General features: G+C 40.5%; 3 protein-coding genes across 7 annotated transcripts in view; all 3 read right to left on the minus strand.

Moving 5' to 3' along the window:
- The window catches only part of trim62.1 (tripartite motif containing 62, tandem duplicate 1), a 37,080-nt gene extending 33,417 nt beyond the window's left edge, over nt 1-3,663 (minus strand). The window contains exons 1-2 of one of the 3 annotated variants that reach the window (XM_080781815.1): nt 3,561-3,663; nt 2,087-2,638 (exon numbers count right to left, since the gene is read on the minus strand). In XM_080781815.1, the coding sequence (XP_080637941.1) occupies nt 2,087-2,494 (408 nt within the window). In that variant the 5' untranslated portion in view covers nt 2,495-2,638; nt 3,561-3,663. Of the gene's footprint in view, nt 1-2,086; nt 2,639-2,983; nt 3,026-3,560 lie in introns of those variants that run through there. The other 2 variants (XM_080781816.1, XM_080781817.1) reach the window with 2 other exon arrangements.
- Nucleotides 3,664-4,840: 1,177 nt separating this feature from the next.
- Nucleotides 4,841-11,800, minus strand: tnfrsf1b (tumor necrosis factor receptor superfamily, member 1B). 3 transcript variants are annotated; one of them, XM_080777667.1, is made up of 10 exons: nt 11,595-11,800; nt 9,835-9,877; nt 8,996-9,124; nt 8,734-8,892; nt 8,307-8,400; nt 7,945-8,207; nt 7,713-7,808; nt 7,492-7,550; nt 7,288-7,390; nt 4,841-6,710 (listed from the first exon to the last, which is right to left on the minus strand). In XM_080777667.1, the coding sequence occupies exons 1-10, from the start codon at nt 11,649-11,651 to the stop codon at nt 6,364-6,366; spliced, it is 1,350 nt and encodes a 449-aa protein (XP_080633793.1). In that variant the 5' UTR covers nt 11,652-11,800; the 3' UTR covers nt 4,841-6,363. The 3 variants fall into 3 exon arrangements, with proteins under 3 accessions (XP_080633793.1, XP_080633792.1, XP_080633794.1); XM_080777666.1 differs by having other exon boundaries at nt 9,766-9,877; XM_080777668.1 differs by having other exon boundaries at nt 6,606-6,715; nt 9,766-9,877.
- Nucleotides 11,801-13,090: 1,290 nt separating this feature from the next.
- On the minus strand, nt 13,091-19,960 carry miip (migration and invasion inhibitory protein). Its single transcript, XM_080776136.1, has 10 exons — nt 19,582-19,960; nt 19,276-19,361; nt 17,048-17,153; nt 16,839-16,950; nt 15,886-15,965; nt 15,666-15,792; nt 15,029-15,125; nt 14,749-14,883; nt 13,899-14,622; nt 13,091-13,616 (listed from the first exon to the last, which is right to left on the minus strand). Exons 1-9 carry the CDS (start codon nt 19,937-19,939, stop codon nt 14,506-14,508), a joined length of 1,218 nt encoding a protein of 405 aa, XP_080632262.1. The 5' UTR covers nt 19,940-19,960; the 3' UTR covers nt 13,091-13,616; nt 13,899-14,505.
- Between the last annotated feature and the right edge of the window lie 425 nt (nt 19,961-20,385).

The raw sequence follows: 20,385 nt of genomic DNA on the forward strand, positions 1-20,385 counted from the left end.
AGAAATACAAAAACCGAAACATGACTAGTACATTCATTTCTACATTCTTTTTTTTTACAAACGATTAATCCTGAGAATATTCTCTTCTACATGTGCAGTACAGGCACTGCTATTGATTTAAGATTTGATCGTGAACAACAGAAGAGAGAGTAAAACCGACCCCATCCATTTTGTTCCATTGACATTTGCAGTTTCTACAAGCTGCAGAAGAAAGAACATCTCTACTTGTAAATGTCTGCGCACACAAAAAGGTAAGTGAGCCAAGCAGTTAGAGACTGTGTGCGCTCTTCTTCCCCGTTGAGTGGTTGCAGATCTTGGGCAGCCTCCAAACCTCCTGCCAGTGTAGGAAATGCCACATCACTCTGCCTTGAAAAGAGCTCCCAAGGATGGGGACAAGACACCACCCAAGAGAAAGAGCAAACGTTTTGTACTGGGACTAATTACTTCTGCACGAAGATTTACACGGCACAGGTCCATTGTGAGTTGAATTAACACCAAACATTTTGTTGTGTACACCATTTTAATTATGGTTTTTGCTCTTTAACATCAATTTGTCAAATATTGGAACACTTAAATCTCCCATGAATTCAAGGCTTCATGGGGTGACTATGGAAAAGGCCATTGGTTAAGTGGTTGGTGTCTTTGTTTATAGTTCATACATGCCTGAACTGTGATCCAACTGAAATGTCAAAGAGTTTAAGAGCTTTTTTCTGTAATACATACAGCCATGAAATAACACAGAGAGGCTAATATAAAGAGCACTTTGATGGAAATATTCTCACAATAGTCTTGAGGGAGTAAATTAAAATGACCCGTGAAGAGTGAACCGGTACAATATATTAACCTCATCACTGGTACAGGGTGATGAAGGGAGGGGCTGCCTTGATGTTGGCTTAAATACATGCTTTCAGAATGGTGTAAAGTGGACAGCAACACAATGAACAGTCAAGGCCTTGGGCCATGTGAATGGGAACGTCTTTGCGACACACAAACTGAAAGTGGCATACAAGAGGCTTAATACTTTAACATCAATAACACTCAGTGCTCATACAGCACGAACAGTCTCTTTCATGAGAAAACTGCTAAACAACTTCGATCGTTAAAAATAAATGAATTAAAATAATACATTTTTGATTTATGGAAATGGCCTTTAAGCAGGATATGGGGTTAATTTGGCCATTTAATTACAGGCTATATTTGATGGATTAGAGCAGAACCACATAATCAGCCTGTCAGTTTACACCCCTTTCTGAAGGACTTTATATCCTGTATGATATCATGCAATATGTCCATTCACTATATATTGTGCAACATTAAAAACAGAAAGTATGAGCTATTGAATTGTAATGATGGAACGTGCAGACATAAACAGAAGTCAGCCTCAGGGGTGATTTTTCAATGCACTGCACAATTCAAATTCTGTTTAAGCTCAAACACAACAGTGAAAATGGAAACAAATTGTTGGTTGCTGAAAATCGATACTATAAAATAACCACAATGATCCTTAATATTACATTTATGTTTTTAGTAGTTAAAATACCACTAGTGATGTTTTATTATTATCCAATTCCTATAAACTGAAAATCTGCCCCAAAAAGTTGACCTACATTACGCTTAGCGTTTCCATAAGATGCATGTAAATGGGACGATAGGTGATTCAGAACACGGTCAAATATGTACATCCCCACATCTCTATTTTTTCTTTCTAAATTTAGAGTAGCCTTTTCTCCCCAATTTAGTCAACATGCTGTTGTATCCTGCCAGAGAGGAGCCCCCACCGGAAGGGCCTTCATCCTACTCGTCCCGCCCAACACTCCCACGCCTGTAGGTGTACATCCAATGACCAATGTCACCGTCCCCGCCCGGCTTCCCTCCAACTGCCCCAGACACAGGTCAATTGTGTTCGTACAGAACGCTCAAATTCAAAACGAATTCAAACCGACAACCTCCGTGGTGGTGGGCACTGGGCAGGGACTTAACCACTCCACCCGAGCTCCCTATACCCACACCTCCGTGGTGGTGGGCACTGGGCAGGGTCTTAACCACTCCACCCAGCGCCCTATACCCACATCTCTGTGACACTGACCTGTATCTCCTCGTAGGCCTCGTCAATCGTGGTCACCTGGTGTTGCTCGTGCAGGGCTGGCTCGTCACAGAAGAAGCACACCAGGCTCTTGTCACTCAGGCAGAAGAGCTTGACCTTCTCGTGGTCTTTGCAGGGATAGGAGCTCCTCTGAGCGTTCAGGATGGCGTCCAGCGGGAAGGCAGAGTAGCGCTCCACGATGTTGGACAACTTGAGACTCGGGGAGAGAAGGGGGTCGGCGAAGGTCCTCCGGCACTCTGGACAGTCCCGTGCTCCGCGAGGCTCCTGCCTGCTCCAATGCTCGGTGATACACTTTCTGCAGAAGTAGTGCTCACAACCAAAGCTTACGGGGTCCTGGTAGATGCTCAGACAGATGGAACAGAGGAGCTCGTCCTTCAGACAGCAAGCCATTTGCAAACACAGAGACAGAGCTGCATCTAAAAGGGACACCTTGTTGGTGAGATGGATGATTCAGTTCACTTCTCAGATTTGGAGGGGTTCGGTGTCATGCAGATGTTGACCGACAGATCTTAGGATTTTGCCACTTCTGATTATCTGGTGGAAAAAGCACAAGAACACTTTAATACTAATCATTTGGCACAGTTGATGTTGTTGCATACACAGTACAGAAATGGTCAAAATCTAAATCAACTGAGGATTTCTATCATTTCAGAGTTTGCCATCACTTATCAAAACAAATGTTAGTTTGCACGAAATTGGAAACAAGCCCATACACTCTCATCCCCATAAATTACAGCTGCATGAGTCTTCAACAAGAAACCAGAATCACACTCTTTCCTTAGTGTTCAATAAAGATTTCAAGCACAACTCAATACAAAGACTGTTAACTGTGAGTGGACGACCCAATAAAGCATTACACTTGTTTACAAGAGGGTCCACCTTGTTCAATCCATCAAAACATTTAGAGACGTACAAATAGACACTTCTATACAGCCAAAGAACAGAACAGGAATTCATCATAAAGATGTGCTGTTACTTCAGGAAGCACCTGCAGTCAGTGCAGTGGGAAAGCAACTGTCTTTCCTCCCTCTCGGTCACTGACAGATTCCTTGATTTCCTCCTCTTTGGGTGGAATATTTCAGTAGCAACAAGCAAACCTTAACTAGTTGCTTATTTATTTCTACCGGGGAAAGTCGAGATACCATCTGCACTAGAGATGAGCCTGCTTGGTGTTTAATTGACTGGTTGCGCCTTGCTTGCTACTAGCGGCATTTGTAAACACATCCAAGCAGGACCCACACGGCACCACCACGACAGCAGGGATACACAGTGCAGAGAGCAACACACACACACACGCACACCACAACCAACCAACCAATCAACCCGTTTAAAAAGCGAACACGCCAAATGTTAACTGCCTAAAAAGATTATCAAAGCGGATTTGCACGTATCTTCTCATGACAAAGTATTCATCTGCCGATTAGACTACAATAATACATACTAAAACTGAACTCACCAGCTCAGCGCCACACGACCATCAGCTCCACTGTTCACTCCTCCTTTCAGGAAGAACCACAAGCGGCGTTGGCACAAACCCCCTGTGCGAGCGTGTGGGTGTTATATTTACTAATATTCACGGCCAGTGTGTCATATATAAGCTTACATCAATGTAAATGCGTGTAGTTTAAATATAATATTCTTACATAACTGCAATTATTACATGTACAACTAGGCTACAATAAACCGTTTGAATTGATCCTATGAAGATGCGTTGCGCCCCTCCAGTAATGCAATGGTCCATTCAGTTCCTCTGGCCCTCCTCTTTTGTAGCGCTGCCTGCTCGCGCGCCGCGCACAGCTGATAATCTAAATCTTCCTCCCGGCAGGCGACATTCGGTGCCTTGCTTTGACTGTAATAAATCCTCCATCGTGCGCTGAATACAAATATTACCACTAAAACTGTCCTAATTGAACACAAACAGCAAAGCGAAAGTACATTGACATCCATTATATTCTAGTCCGATTTGGACCAGTAGGTGGCGACACTGTACGTGGTACAGGTGAACTGGTCTATTAAAAAATAAAACTTCTGTGAACTCAGATTACCGGTAGTCTAGTAAATCTACTCTGGATACTTTTGCAAAGTGAGTTCAGTTTGTGTGGCCTCTAACTGGGCATTTGAATTGGGCCCGGGTCGTTGAATTTAGATAAATTACCAGTCTTTCACCCATTCACAGTCAAGAGGATTTACAATAGGCCTATGTGCTATGTCACTCATACAGGTAGTCAGGTACAACTGGAAAACAGTGAAATGTTGGTGTAGCTGCAGCATGTTCCACACTTACTTACTTCCTAAAACAAGATAAAACTCTATGTAATATAAGGAGACTTTTTAAAGATAATATCAAGTTTGCAATAGTAAAGGTAAGAAAGACAGGAGTGGCCTGGGCCATGGCTCAGTGGTCCAGGCACCTTGGCTGGTAATCCAGTCTGGCAGTGTGGCCCCATCTCTCTCCCCATTTCCTGTCTGTCCCTCCATAAAAAAATATAAAAATAAAGGCGAAAGCCACAAAAAAAAACATTAAAAAATAAAGACAGGAGTGAATCAAATAGAGGATAATATATTAACAATTTCATATCTGGAAGGTATAATACATATACAGTAGCCTAATACATTAGTGCAAGTTCAACGTGCGCAAAACTGCAATAAGGATAATTTACAGACTGAATGCAGTTTTAATTATTTTAGGGCAAATTTATTCTTGGTGTCTGACTCAGTTTAGCAGTTAGGTAATAATGACCTAGGGGCACATACACATGTTTGATGACTCATTTTCTTCCAACACAATTGGGAGGCCAGCTGTTACTATGAACAAGTTTTGTTAGTAAAGTATTACCTGAATATATATCAAATCAAGCATACATTTTTTCCCCAAAGATGTATTGAGTTCATAAATTGTGCACCCAGTGTGGTTCTAACTTTTGAATTTCAAGGACATCCGTAACTCTGTTACAGACCTGTAAGGGTCCATTTGGGCCTCCCTCGTGGAACCCTGAGGGAATGAGAACCACTGACAGTACATAACTGTAGCCTATTATGTACTGTCTGTTGACACAGCATCTTGTGTTGTAAGAAAACTTTATGCTGGGCAAAATGCATCCGTTGTTCTCAGCTCTCCAGTTGCATTATACTGTCCAGAGACTAGTATGTAGTATCCCACTCAGGACCAATCAACAACGTATGTTACACAGTATCTGTGTAATATATATTTATTTACTAAATTATTTACAGTATATGTACATAAACATTACAGTAGCTGCTATGATTTAACATTTAAAAATAATAAATCTATGTGAATGAGTACGTAACCAACATTATAAGAGTAATTTGTAATTACAGTCATATGTATTTAAAGTTAAATGCTCCTAATAATAATGTCCTAATTATTAGGAGATGTGGGCAACTATTGAACAGCACCCGGAGAGCAGTTGGATTTCATTGTCTTGCTCGAGGACATTTTCGACACTAAGCCTTAGCCAAGGTATATATAAACCCAGGTAAGGGCACTGACGTCATTTTCGATAAGATGCAATTCCAGTCGGCAGAATCGTCGCACTGGGGTGTCGAACTCACACCGGAAGTTCGTAGAAATAAAATTAGAGTCTATGAGAGCCGGCTGGACAGCTTATGAACACGATTTCAGAAAATTGAGACCTTTATAAAATACTTGGCTCAGGAAAATAAAATAAAACCTATCATCCACACATTGTTTTCTGCTGTGTTGCTTTTCGATGTGTACACTGTCATTTTATAGATGTATCTTTCTGAACGTGCCAAGTATTGCAAGCCTGTCCACTGTTTCCTGTCTGGCAACCAAATCTTGCAATGACAGAAACGATACCAGCCACTGTTTAGATCCTCAATAAAACGACATACTGTGCACATCGAAAAGTAAGTGATTAGAAAACAACCTGTAATATCTTCTTTTATATTCCTGAACCGATTATATGACAAAGGTTGCAATCTTTCACAAATGGTGTTTGTTCAGCTGGTCCAGCCGGCTCCATTCACTGCCATGTATTTCATCAAACTTCCGGTGCAATGTTTACCACCCATGAAAGCGCCATGGCGCATCCCTGGCGTCCAGAACGACCTTTCCTTCAGAAAGAGCTTCCTTGCACTAAGCCAGGAAGAGCTGGAAATCGAACCTGGAACCTTATGGTTCCCTGCAAACAGCAATTCTATCTCCTGAGCAACTGCCACACAATAAATTGTGTCATCTGTTGGATGGGATTCTTCATACATGATTCATGACAAAACTACTGAACTTCCACTTGTCGTGGAATGGTGAGGCACTCCTCTTCCTCCCCAAGGGGCAGGTCATCATCTGCCTGTGCTGCATCTTCAGCTGGGTTGATGGGGGCTGCTGCACCACCACAGGTCCCATTTCCAATGTGGAAAGTGATGCTGACATTCACATGGGAACTGTTGACCGGAGGACCAATAAGCTGAGAGGTGGGTTGAGGGAGGACAGTGGGCTGGAAGCTGAAGGACTCAGTGTTGGTGAGTAAGGGCATGGGCTCTGACAGTGAAGACTGTGGGCTCTGATGTTGTGGGGTGGATTGAAGTGAGCCTATGGACGGGTCCTCCTGAATGCTGTAACCCTCTATCCTTGTAAAGAGACATCAGAAATATAGATTTTGTCCAAATAAAATTATGTACCGGTAATCGTATGATTATGTAATATGTCACTAGTATGTGCTCACTTTAACTAACTTAATAACTTAATGATGTAATGACCATTTTTATGTAGAAACCCTAAGCAGAGACATAGGGGGAGGAGCACTTCTCAACCACTTTTCAACCTTATCTTCATAATTCATATCATTTAAACTACAGCACTTTTCTTCCTGGAAAGTTAGCATGCTGAAATAGAAGCCATTATTATTGCAGTAACTAAAAAATAAAATTGAAATCTTGTTTGAAATTACCGATTCGGAACTGTCCACAGTTCTCTGAGACATCTTACAGTAAAAAGAGCATTAGTCAGGAGTGGACCAATTATATGAAGATGGTTGAAAAATGGGAGAAGTGGTCCTTTAATCCGTACATGTATAAGTAACACATTATTGTAACCTATTGCAATTTAAGATTTAGGCATTTCGCAGACGCTGTATTCCAGAGCGACTATGCATTGTCCCTGACAAATAATGTAATAAATAATAATAATAATAAAGACTGACCAGATTTATTGTAGGGTTCCTCTGTTCTCAAAAGACACTGTTGTTCTGGGGATATGTTGGAGAAAGCAACAAGCTCAACGTTCGTTGAATGACACGGATCCACCTGTGTCAGAGAAGGAGAGACAGACTCTATTAATAAGTCATATACACTATGACTATTAATATAAATTATTTCAGATCAAATAAGCACATAGCTTAACTCACGTCATTGTCCCTCTCACAATTGCCATTTGCATCTATTTTTGGAGGAAAGGTTTGGGCCTCTGGGTAAGAAAGAACCGTGCAGAGAGATGAAAAATATTGACACAACATGAATCAGAAATTAACAAATAAAAGGTTGAATAATTACAACTTATCTCAAATGTGCAGCATAATCAACAGAATAAATAATGTAATTTAAAATGTTGAATTTTGTTCCAGGCTACCTTCACCATTTATCGGAATGGTTTTACGGTGGATCAACAGCACCACAACAATAATGAATACCATAAGAAGTCCAGTGACACCAGCAATTACTGCAACTAAAAAAGTAGGTAGGCAAAAGTACACACAAGATGTAAATTATATCCACACAAAGTAAAGTAAAGTCTGAAACACTGCTTTGGTCACAAAGGTACTTCGTCATGACTTATAATAAACTTTGACCAATTAGCATACCTAATTGTGGCCCAGAGTTGGGCCATGGTGTTGGTATTTGGGTTTTTGTTGGTTCTTCTGGGATGACAACTGGATCACTGATAGGTCTAGAGGGTAAGCTTGATGGATTTGCAGTCGATTGTAGATTTATGGTTTGGTGCACAGTACTGCCATGTGGATCTGTCTGTATCCTTGGATGCAGGGTTGTATAAGCAGAAACCGCAGGCTCACACACTGTGTCCGAGGTAGCATTGCCATGTTTCACGATAGCCCTTCCTTGACAACTGGAGAGGAGGGGAAACAATTCAGAAGATCTTAGATTATGTACCACAAATAACTATAGCTAGCTATGTGGCTGTGCTTCACTCACGTGCTTCACTCACTCTGTATGAGGCCGACAACATTCGGTGTAAGAGATCTTATCAGAGAATGTCCCATCAGGACATTTTTTACACCTCACATCGTAGTCTTTTCTGCCTGAAATAGATACAAAAATCCCTTTAAATGTATATATCACACTATACTGTGGCTGTGCATATCTCATTTTAACCACTTACTGTAAGTAATATACTTTGCTGTGCGATGAATAGTGAAAATAGCTCACAATGCATTGTGATGCAATGTGTTGTAAGCTTGTAGATCTGCTTTTTTGCTATTTTAGAACATTCATAAATGTTGTTATAATGACATGCCAAAAATAGGTATGCCGGGTTGACAAAAATGATTTCACATATCTGTAATAATGAAGATACTGTATGTTACATTCTGAAAAGATATCAATGGCCTCATGGAAAATGGTGAGCATTGTACCTTCTCTAGAGACGCCCTCCCCAGCCTTGCAGGATTTGTACATCTTACAATCTGTACAGTATGGGTCATCAAAGTCCATGATGCAGTACCACCCAGTCTGACACACACATTTGGACTTTGTGGTACTGTTGCAGTTCTGGGCATACTGCAGACCCTTGTCTGTTCAACAAGAAAAGATATGGCATTACACATACTGTACAGGGAGTCAGGGACTACCAAACAGGTACAGTAATGTACAGTATATAATAATGCATCCACCCACCTGTTTTACACTCAGGGCATTTCATGCAGTTTGGAGAATAGTTTGTGTTTTCCAAGTATTGGCCACTGTCACACTCACGACACTCGCTGTCATTTGTGTCGCTGCAAGAATTCTTTATCAGCTTCATCCCTGTTAGAAAAACAAACAAATGCAAGAAACACAAAAACATGTTCTCAAATCTACTTTTCATGAGGGGGTGGTTTGGGACATATCTATCAACTCCTACGGTTGGTCAGGGCGCCTGTTCATTTGGGAGCTTAACTGAGAAGAATATCAATCCTCTACAAACTACAAACACCTCACACTGCGAGTTGTTGTCAATGTTGTCAATATGTCTGATGTAACATTTGACAATTTGACCAATTATAAAGGTCTTAAAAGCCATTAAATTGTAACTTTAGAAATATTCAGATACCATATATACACTGTATATATACTGTATGTTGGCTTGTTTACTGTTAAGTGAGAAAACAATGTTGCACATTAATCTAATCATCCAAATAATTTGGGGACCCCTCTGGGCCCTGGTCCTGACCCCAGTTTGACACCCTCCTGAATGAGCAAACCAGTAGGGTCAGCAGCGACAAAGAGTCTAGAGTACAAAGGGAATTGGGAATTGACTGAATGACTAAATTAGGAAGAAAAAAAAATCAATTGAAAAACAAAACACTTCATTGTGCTGAATCTAAGACTATGGGGTTTTTTTTTGGGGGGGGGGGGGGTTCAATAGAATTATCCTAAAAAACAGGATCGTATAATTCATCTCTTACCAGGCGGACACTTGCTGCAGCACAAGTTTGATACATCATCAATCAGGTATTCTTTCTCTGGGTTCTTACATTCTCCACGTGAATCTGCATGATACGGTAGAGAATACTCCTGCTGTTTAAAAGTAAAGAAAGAAAGAGGTTGCTGTAATTGAGCAGCTCAATTAGAACAGAGAGCAAGAAAGTCCCAAACTCAAATACGTGTGAAGCCTTCATGTATCTGTAAATAAATTAAGCATGTGTGCTGTGTGCATCCGCCTAGAATCTAGAATCTAGATGGTAAAAGCAGGGTACTGTGCTGAGCGCTGACCTATACTGCTGTCGGCTGCTTTTGGACTTTTAGTGCCAGGTAATATCTGTTGGAGCTGCAGATGTTTGGTTTCCCACACAGAAGACAGAGGTTCAAATTCAGCAGTGGTGGAAAAAGCACTCAATTGTTTTACTTGTACAATATTGTACTACTCTGTTACAAGTACAAGTCTGGAATGCAAAATTTACTTGAGTAACAGTAGTACACAAGTATTGGTATGAAAATGTACTTAAAGTAGTAGAAAGTACTCACTATGCAGAATGTTCCATTTATTCACGACACATTGTGAGCATAAAATGTATAAAGGGCTGAAGTGGTTAATGTATGTGTTTTTGTCCTCCCTATCATAGCAGTGTATTTCTTGTACAACAGGAAATGGAACAGTCTACACAACGACGTGCGGTTTAGCCACTGACAGTAAGAGTTCTATCATCTAACTGCGATAGACATTCTTCCTGCCATTGTGAGAAACTTGTTATTTTTCCTTTCACCTTGGCTGTATTCCTAAACCACCACGCTGTTTCTCCAGAAGTGATAAAAAGTTAATTTAGACAGGAAGCGGCCGAACACAAGGACATAAGGTTATTGCCGGGGTATGAGTTGTTCTGAAACTGCATCAGGTGCCAATTTCATTTCAATGAATAGTCATGCAGGTTGACTATTATTTAGCCTGCAGCTGTTCATTTCCTTATACTATCAATGCATGTGTATGATGTGTAGTAGTATTGTTATTACTGAAAGTGGACTTCAATCTGATTAAATGTGATACATTTCCCCCACATTCCTCTGGCTATATGCCAATTGTAGCCAGAGTAGTGGTTGGTGATTACAGTGGGAGCTGTTCTATTCCCATCCCCATGTAAAGATACAGAGAAAGAAAAAGGGCATAGGCCTATATTGTATATTTTGGTATAGAGTAGACTCAATAAAGAATATTCTATTAATACATTTGATAACATACTCCCTTTATAATCAATGCTGTTGAATAGATTCACAGGAAATTTGTGTTTGTTTGTAAATTGGATTATGGAGACTTGGAGAGATCGACATTGACATATTTCATATTTCCTTTCATTCATATTCATAAAAGCAATAGCCTACTTGCGGGTAGTCTGTAAACTATTAGACAGCACAATTAGCCTACGTTCAGAGAACTTCAGACGTTTATGAATTAAGACAAAATGTGAATTTTTAGAGTAATCCTGTGTGTGTGTGTGTGTGTGTGTGTGTGTTGGGGTCCCCCCACTCCCCCACACAAAACCTTCATACAGTAAAGTGCAGGCTACTGCCTTTAAAGAAATCCAGCGAAATAGGAATAAAATAATTCACAAGTAGTCTAATCTGTAATATACCGGATTCCACCCCCAACTGCGACATAACAACATCAGCTGGTGATGGTTACGGAGAGTGAGTGAAATAGTAAATTTATGCCTGCCCTACTTTCAAATAACGCTCCCGATTGATACCTGGCGTCCTTGAGACGAAGGACAGAGCAGTCACCAGACGGCAGAATTAATCTTACCTTCGTCGTTCTGGCATTCAGCAGGATCGCAAACAGTATACACGTAGAATCCCTCATTGCTTTCTTAATCTTAAGTAGTAACTAAAGTAGGCTACATTACAACCTATGCTACACAACTACAACGAACTTGTTGTTGTCGTTGGCATTGCACTTCATTTTAAATCTGACACGTTTTCAAACCGTCAGTGACTGACAACAAGCAAGGTGTTTTCAGTTCCCCGAAAATGAGACCGGGCTATAGAGCCAAGACAGGAAACAAAACGAACTGCCTCTAAACTGGTCAGAGGAAGTTGATTGAGACAGATTTTAAGGCATGTCAAAAAGTAATTATCTCCGACATAAAAATCAATTCATAAAAAAAGTAATATTTAATATATAGGGCCCCCGGCCTACAGTAGGCCGGGGGCCCTATATATTAAATATTACTTTTTTTACACACTACTGTGTGTGTACATATACATGAATTGGGACAAACCAAAGGACTATAGGCCAGGCACACACACACACACACACACACACACACACACACACACACACACACACACACACAGGCAGCCTATCATGAATAGACTGTACCGCTGTACATTCATTAAAAATCCAAATGTATAGCCTATACAGTAAAACAGGTGTTTTGAAAGCAGCATGGAAACAGTTCTGAGTAGGCTACCCCGATTCAACCTGTTTCCAGCTTCCTTTGTGGTGAAGCATTGTATGTAATCATTATTATACTGTCATAATCTGTGGGCAGGCTTAAGACAGAAAAATTATGCAAGTTCCGGAAATTATATGCTTATAATGTAGTCTGATGCTGAGTCAGCCAGTGCTGTTCACTCCTGTGTGAAGCATTGTGATTTCACAACCAATATGCTGAATTCTTATGTATGAATCATACAATTACTGTTGCATTCACAGTATTCAGTGTTCACTCTAAAGAAAACAGAAATGGCAAACAATATTGTTTATGGTCTCAACTTCTGGCCTTCAATGAAATGCTATTATGTCTATATATGAAAGCTATAGGGCCTACTGCATTTACTATAGCATACTGATGGTTTACTGTAGGTCTTTATTTAAAAATAAACTGATAGCCCAGAGGATAATTGAAACTGACGATAGAGAAAACAGAACAATCAGGTGCTCACAGGAGATATACAAAATAAAGATAGCTAAAAGTAGTTGAAAGTATCAATCGTGCTGACACGGCCAAACTGTGGTCAAAGCATGAGGAAAGAAACAGGCACTCAGGATTAAAGCAGAGGAAAAGGCTTTATTAATATAAGGCAACTGCCAACATGTTTCGACATCTGAAGATCTTTGAAAGACCTTCCTTAATAGTTCTTTCTCATGAAACTGAGATTTTAAAAGCCTTAGAGCGAATGCAAGGTTGCATTATCCATCTAACAACATACAGAACATCCATCTGTCTCGAAGGTAATTAATTACTCAATAGTGAAGAAAGCATAGAGATGGAAACCTTCAATAGCAACAGCCTTTTTGGGGGTAAACTAAACTCACACACTAAAATCACCTAAAAGATTTCAGTAGCCTCCACATACAATCTAGTTCTCAGAGTGTGACAAAATAAATTTCCCCTCAGTGGGCGAGACAGTGGTAATACCAAAACTCAGCACTATATGCAGGCTTTGAACATGCATTGCTGATGTTTTTGTACTGAACTTTAAAATAGTGACAAAGAACTCCGACACAATTACATTGCACCCGTTTCAACACACCATGTGATGAGTGCAAGTTCGGCTTCTCATAATCAATCAAAGTCTACTCAGGGGAGGAAGTGAAAAAACTGGTCTGTTTCTTCTTTTGGTCCTGTGTGAGAGATTAAAGACTGATTTATGCTTGGTTATATGATGGAATACAAATTAAGTATTAGATGGTCAGATACAGACAGTTGATGTTAAGTGCTGTGGTCTGGTGTGGTTTCTTGCCATGTCAACTACCCATTCTTTAGAGTTGCTAGTCATGGTTAGTAAGGAAGTATGAACTATTGCACTTCCTTAACCCATTCTGACCTGAGATCAGATTCATACGAGGTTTCCACTGGACACACACTGGTCTGATTAACCCATTCTGACCTGAGATCAGATTCTAAAAATGTCAGTCGTTCTTCGATTTTTTTCAAAAATAGCAGACCTACAAGCTCGTAGCGCGCCACTCGGTGGCGCGCTATGAGCTTGTAGATCTGCTATTTTTCAATAGCTAAAGCATAACATGATGCTTACACTAAAATGGAAATGGGTTCCCGTTCAGAATGGGTTAAAGCTATTCCAGTCTTACACAAAAGAAAACCACACAAAAAGTGACAAAAGAAATACAGTTCAAGCTTCTTCTCACTCAGATATACATACAGTATGTATATTAACCACTGCTGTACATAGATATAAACATACAGTAATTCAATGTAAACATACTACTGCACATATCGACTTTGCTGTTATTTCTTTGGGAGTGGGCCATAGACCCTTTAATCTAACGTTTTGACAGCCGACATGTTGATGAGTCATAGATGGTAAATGCAGGTGATGGTACAGTAATAACATTAATTGTGGGCAATGTGGGTGTATTTATCTGTTACAACTCCTATAGCACAATTAACTTCATGTTGGAACACAGAAACAACTACAGAATGAAATACATCTACAATTAATGTTATTACCATTCACCCAAATAATGTCCATTCCACTGTGTGAAGAAAAACCTTTGCGAGTTGTACATTTTTGCAGGTTTTGGTCCAGATAAATTAGTCAATTGTGATTAGAAATATGTTTTAACCAGTATTGGTTAAAACACACACACACACACACACACACACATTTGTAAAAAAAAAAAAAAAAAAAAACGCAATATGTAAGAAACATTGATGTATACATTTAAAACCAGAACATGAAGGACATTATCAAATGGTAGGATGTGTTAGTTTGTTTTTCTGAGAGAGTTGCTGGAAACGGTACCGAGCCAATCGAGAAACATCTCCAGCGCGCTGGCTGCCCGACACTCTGGACACAGATACATCCTGAAAAATGATGAAGAACTACATGTGAATATGTCTTACTGCTTTTACAATTAATTACAGTTTCATTTTTGACATATTTAATATGAGACATGCCAAGTTGACAGTAAACGTTCTGCAGTATTTTACCAAGTGGTCCTTGTGCTGTGACTTTTCCAAGGGACGACCAGCAGAGGTCTCTGTGTCTAGATTGCTCCGTAGGTCAAGAGTGCTAGGCTGTGACACGGTGTTCTGGCCTGTATTTGACCAGCCTGACAGACAGTGCTGGAGAATTGCAAACAAAGTGATGAGACGAGTAATGATGTAGGCTTAATAATAATATTTACAAAAGGTAATAGAAAAGACTCACATTTGGAAAATGTCACAATGATGTAAATAATAATGAAATACGTGAGACTTTCCCACTCACCGATGGTAACCCCAAACTATTAGAGGGGTCAAAACTACACCGTCGATGGGGTTTGTATTTATAACTTGGCAAGAGGGTGGAACAAGGAATGCTGACCCTGAGAAACAAATAAAGAGAATAAAGCATTTCACAAGAGCAAAATTTAGATTTTGTGTATGACTAAAGCGCCTTGAAACATACTAAAGTACACAAATGTCAATTCCCGGCCCAGCCATCACAAACGTGTCTCCTTGGTTAACATACAGTATTCAAAGTGTGCTAGCCTATTACGCACCAGTGGATTAAATAAACCCATACATTTGAAACTACGACCTTCTATATTATGAAAGCTAGAGCAGAAGAGAACACAAATCTAAGACAACAGCTTCCTTCTTGTTACCACCTTCTTCTATATAAAAACCCTCACTGCAAATGCACATCACGCTTGTGTCACATTATAACTTTCAGGTTGACATAATCCAGAACTCAACGCCAACGACGCATGAAATCGATTTCGCACAGCTTGAAGTGTCCACATTTGCGCGTGGAGTATGTTTCAGGCTTCACAAAGGCGCTTACTGATAATACTATACATTTGACAGGTATTTAGGCACCATATTCCTGCCCGTCAGTGTACGTGCTTTAACTGCATTGTTACCTAATCAATGCGGGTTCTGCAGTAGTGTGAGGCTGAAGGGATTTTGGCTTTTTGCACACAGGACAACGCTCCTCAGGATCCAGTGGAATTGGGAACAGTCTGCTATTAATCCTGTAACAGAATGTACCTAGAAAATAGCACAGCAGACACAAAACAATTATTGAAGGGAATTAGCTAAACTGTTTTGACAGAAAGAAATTAGTTATAATACAATTCTCACACTGATGAGTGTCCATGTGGGCCTCTTGTCCAGCATCATCAATTAGCAGTGGTGGGACAAAGAAGTCATCCTCAGGAAATCTATTAGAAGGACCAGTCACAATTTAACAACATAGTTATGAGTGGAGCTTGACATAATATACTGTTGCCGACCCCGTCAGGCAGAAACCTTGTATCTTCATTTACCCCACTTTTAACACCCTGAGTGGCATAAACGGAGGTCTCCGTCCTATCAAATAGTAACGCACAACACTCGGGACGGAACTTAATTGATATCAAAATAGAGTGCATCGCTCCACAGGCTATCTACTTATCTACTTATCTATCTACTTCAAGCTACTTCCGAAATGGTGCGGAGCAACGCTGAAATAGGTCCTGAAGAAACAAATCGCTGGGTGTCCTGATTTAATGGTTACAAATACCCCCGGGCGTTCGGGGTGTTAATGTATTTTGAGGTGCCCCTCCAATGCATGGCTTTTGAACATTGTCATATGGCAGCCAAGTCTATGGACTTTTTAATGTATGTTTAGGGCAGTAGTTAAACAAACATTGACAACATGAGACGTCATATGATGATAAAAATACAGTGGGTGCCCCTCACTTCACGTGTGATTTTTCATAAATGCCATAATTCATCCGCACAAGATTGGAGAGTCATGCAAAAAGTATCAAAATTAGCAGATCTGCAAGCTAAAACAAAACACAATGCAACGCGACTAGATCGGCTATTTTCAATAATTCTGACGCTTTTTGAAAGTGAGAGAGGTGTCTGTGGGTATGGTATTATAAATATTTAAAAGGTATTAAGCAAGAGATTGTGACTATATAATAACTACACTGGACCAATTGGAAAACAGGTCCTTTATTCCCCATTTCCTGAAAACTAACAGTTTGGGACAAGGTTTCCATTACAGTGACGATATCCCAGTGCAATGGAGTGTGTGAACCACTCACCCTTCTTGTTGCCTGTGGACACATTTGTCTTGATTTACTGATCGAAAAGTAATTAGGTCATTGAAGAACTCGTCAGAATGCTCCAATAAGGAGCTCTCCACATCCAGGATTCCTTCCAGAAAAGAAACAAACACACCAGAGTCAGAGCCGTTCTTGGATAAGAGAGAGCCTGTGAAATATGACAATTAATATCATGTGTAGGTAGGTACCTGCTATCCAGTCATACCCGAGTAAGGGCTGCACATATTGCCTGTCTGAGGCAGACATCTGTTCACATGCAGAAGACTGAAATGTGACTCTGTTAGCAGTCTCCCTCTACAAATACAGAAAGATTTGGGTAATGTTGAGTAAGTTATCAGTGCTCAGTTCATTTCAAATCATTGAGATGGTTTTCTCCCTGGAAATAAAAATTACATTTTCAGTGGTAAAGTATTATTTCCAGTTCAAAGCACCATCTGGTGGTCAAAATGACAATAAAAATAGAACTAGTAAAATGCCTCTCGGGGCCCAGGTCTCCACCAGGATAGTGGCATTTCTTCAGCCTAGTGGGAATATGTGTGCAGAGTTTCACCGCAATTGAACGCGGTGTTCATGATTTACGGCATTTTGTACAAAACGGGCCACTCCTGAAAACGTTGGAATCCAATCATAGCCAATCAGGATGGAATAAAATCAAACAGACCCGTCTTGATCACATGACTAGAGATCACGTGTACTGATTTGTGTGATATTTGCATAAAATTTGAAGGAGTAATTAAAAATAATGTGTTTTACATAAGTGGCACTGGTGGCAATATAAAGAGCATAATGCATATGTGAAAAATGCAGGTCAAAGGTTTTTCCTTTGCCTCTGCTCTGGGGAGTGTGCACAAAACAGAATGGGCCAGTTATAGCGCCACCATGAGGCTGATGTGTATATTTTATAAGTGGCATTTCTTCTTTGGCATAATGGGAATGTGCATAATGGTGAATGTGCATTCACCATTTCTTTTCACTGCCTACACAAATGATTGCAGAAGCAGCCAGCCTAACAACTTCATCTTGAAATTTTCTGATGACACTGTAATAGTCAGCCTGTTGAGGGGTGTTGAACACCCGGTGGGTTACATCAGTGAAATCAATAACTTTAAAGTCTGGTGTGATAATAGCCACCTTATGTTAAACACCACAAAAACCAAAGAGATGATCTTCGATCCAAAAGGTGTCCACATCCATGACCCAGTGGTCATGGGGGGCACGCAAATTGAGCAGGTTGTATCATACAAGTACCTGGGGATCCAAATGGACAACCAGCTCAAATGGAACGTCCATGTGGACTATCTGTGTGCCAAATTGGCACAACGCTTGCACTTTCTCCGCAGGCTCAGGCTCTTTGGTGTGAGCAAGGGAGTCATGTCAACCTTCTATGATGCAGTGCTAGGTAGCATTATTAGATATGGCATGACAGCTTGGTTTGGGACACTCTCTGTCCAGCTCAAATCTAGAATAGCTAAAATGGAAAAAACAGCCATGAAGGTAATTGGTAGGAAAGATTCTCCATCTCTTCAGACAATCTTTGAGAAAACGGTGCTCAGTCTGTCAAACAGAGTGTTGTCTGATCCTTCACATATATTATCTTCAGAGTATGAGCTGTTACCCTCTGGTAGACGCTACAGAGCGTGTCGTTGCAAGAGCAACCGCTTCAAACTTTCTTTTCTTCCCACTTCAATTGTTCTACTAAACAACCGCCACATAGTTCATAGTTCTTAGTGGGGAAGGGACTTCTGACCTTCATCATTTATCTATTGCACTTGTGACTGCGATACTATAAACTGTGAATACTCTAGCACTTTTTTTTTAAAATTATACCTTCTCTTATTGCAATTTGCACTTCTCTTGTGATACTCTTGTGACTTGTACTTTGCTGCTACTGTGTATTGTCTTGTGTGTATTGTCTGTCTGTTTTAAAAAGCGTTGATGTACTAATGCACTTTTGCCCAAGACAAATTTCCCCCCGTGGGACAATAAAGTATATCTCATCATCTCATAAAATGTTTTGACTCTGCGTTCATGATTTGAGGCATTTTGTTCAAAATGGACCAAACTTTGGCAATGGGGATGGAATATGGGGAAGTGGACAGGTCCGTGTTGATCACATGACTATGGAGATGGTGTATACCGATTTGTGTGATGTATGGATAAAATGTGTAATCTAAAGAAATGTGTTTTGCAACCAGGGAGTGTGTGTGCATTGACCGGGGAAACGGTGCCGGAGATTAGCTGTACCCACACACGGACAGAGTGCAAAACATACTCTCCCCATGCCTTCGCCCTGGTGGAAACAATAAGAATCTCCACTTTGGACACATTTGTTCGTTTTAATGGAGCCATTTTTTGTGAGTGAATGCCATTATAATTTATCATGCACAAAGTAATAAACAACATGTCTCTTACTCACCCTTTCCTTGTCTCCGTCAAAGAGATGGGGTCTGGGATTGTGTTGCCTTGTGTCATCAGGTCTTCTGTTACCGTCTTTGAAAAGGTCTGAAGACAAGTGATCAAGACTGAAATCAATGTGCGTCTGGTATGCGTATGCTGATAACTTGACAACCAAGTAAGATTACTTAACTTCAGTGAATCAATTCATATTTACATCAGTGGCTACCTTTATTTTTCCCAAGTCAGTCTATGCCAGTGTTCTATGGCTCTGGTATGTGAAATACTTATAGAGACATTCTAGCCTATAGTGCTAGCTCACCCGCACCTCTGGAAGCTGTCACTCCAGTTGCTCCACTTGTTTGACGCATTGTTTCATTGTGCACGAAGGACTCGGAAGGTTTAGTGAGGGCTGCTCTTACAGATCCCCGGTCGCCGTCAAACAGGGTCACCATTTCTTCAGGTTGTTGGTTGTCCATTGTCTCCTCTGCTTCAGATCCACGTAGAGAGACATGTATCTGATTCTGTTCTGCGACAGTTCCATCTGTGATCAGATCAGTGCTAACTGGGAGGACATGGTGGTTGCAACAGGTTAGATTCTGCAGTTTTTCACCTCGCTGCCTCAGCTGCACCAGTAGTTCTTTGTTGCGCTCTCGCAAAACAGCCAAACGATCGCATGAAGACATGGCACATTGAATTATCTCGCGGTTTATGGAAACACGTCAATACATCATACATGTGATCTGAAATCTGCTAAATCAATTCGGTTTGGATTTAAAGTTCGTTTACTCAACATCGCGTTGACAACATCCGTTTGATTGGATAGAAACAGTTTACCCACAATGCCATGCGAGAGGAGCAACAGACGAATGGAGAGAGCCCGGGAGCCCCCCCCCCTCTCTATGGAGGAGACCATGGGGAGGAGACTATTGAACAGCAGAGGGCGCCGTCGTTATCCTGATGTGAAACGAAATGGTTTTACATTGAAGATGAGAGAAACATTGTTATGAAAACACTTTAAAGGGCTTTAAAGGGCCAACATTTTCACAAAAATATATCTTTTTAAACAAAGACGATAAACGTACATTCTTACGCCTATGTTATCAATGCACAGCATATAGTTGTTTTTTTA

This window comes from Protomyctophum bolini (genome assembly GCF_963924005.1).
Source record: "Protomyctophum bolini genome assembly, chromosome: 2".
Classification (NCBI taxonomy): Eukaryota; Metazoa; Chordata; class Actinopteri; order Myctophiformes; family Myctophidae; genus Protomyctophum; species Protomyctophum bolini.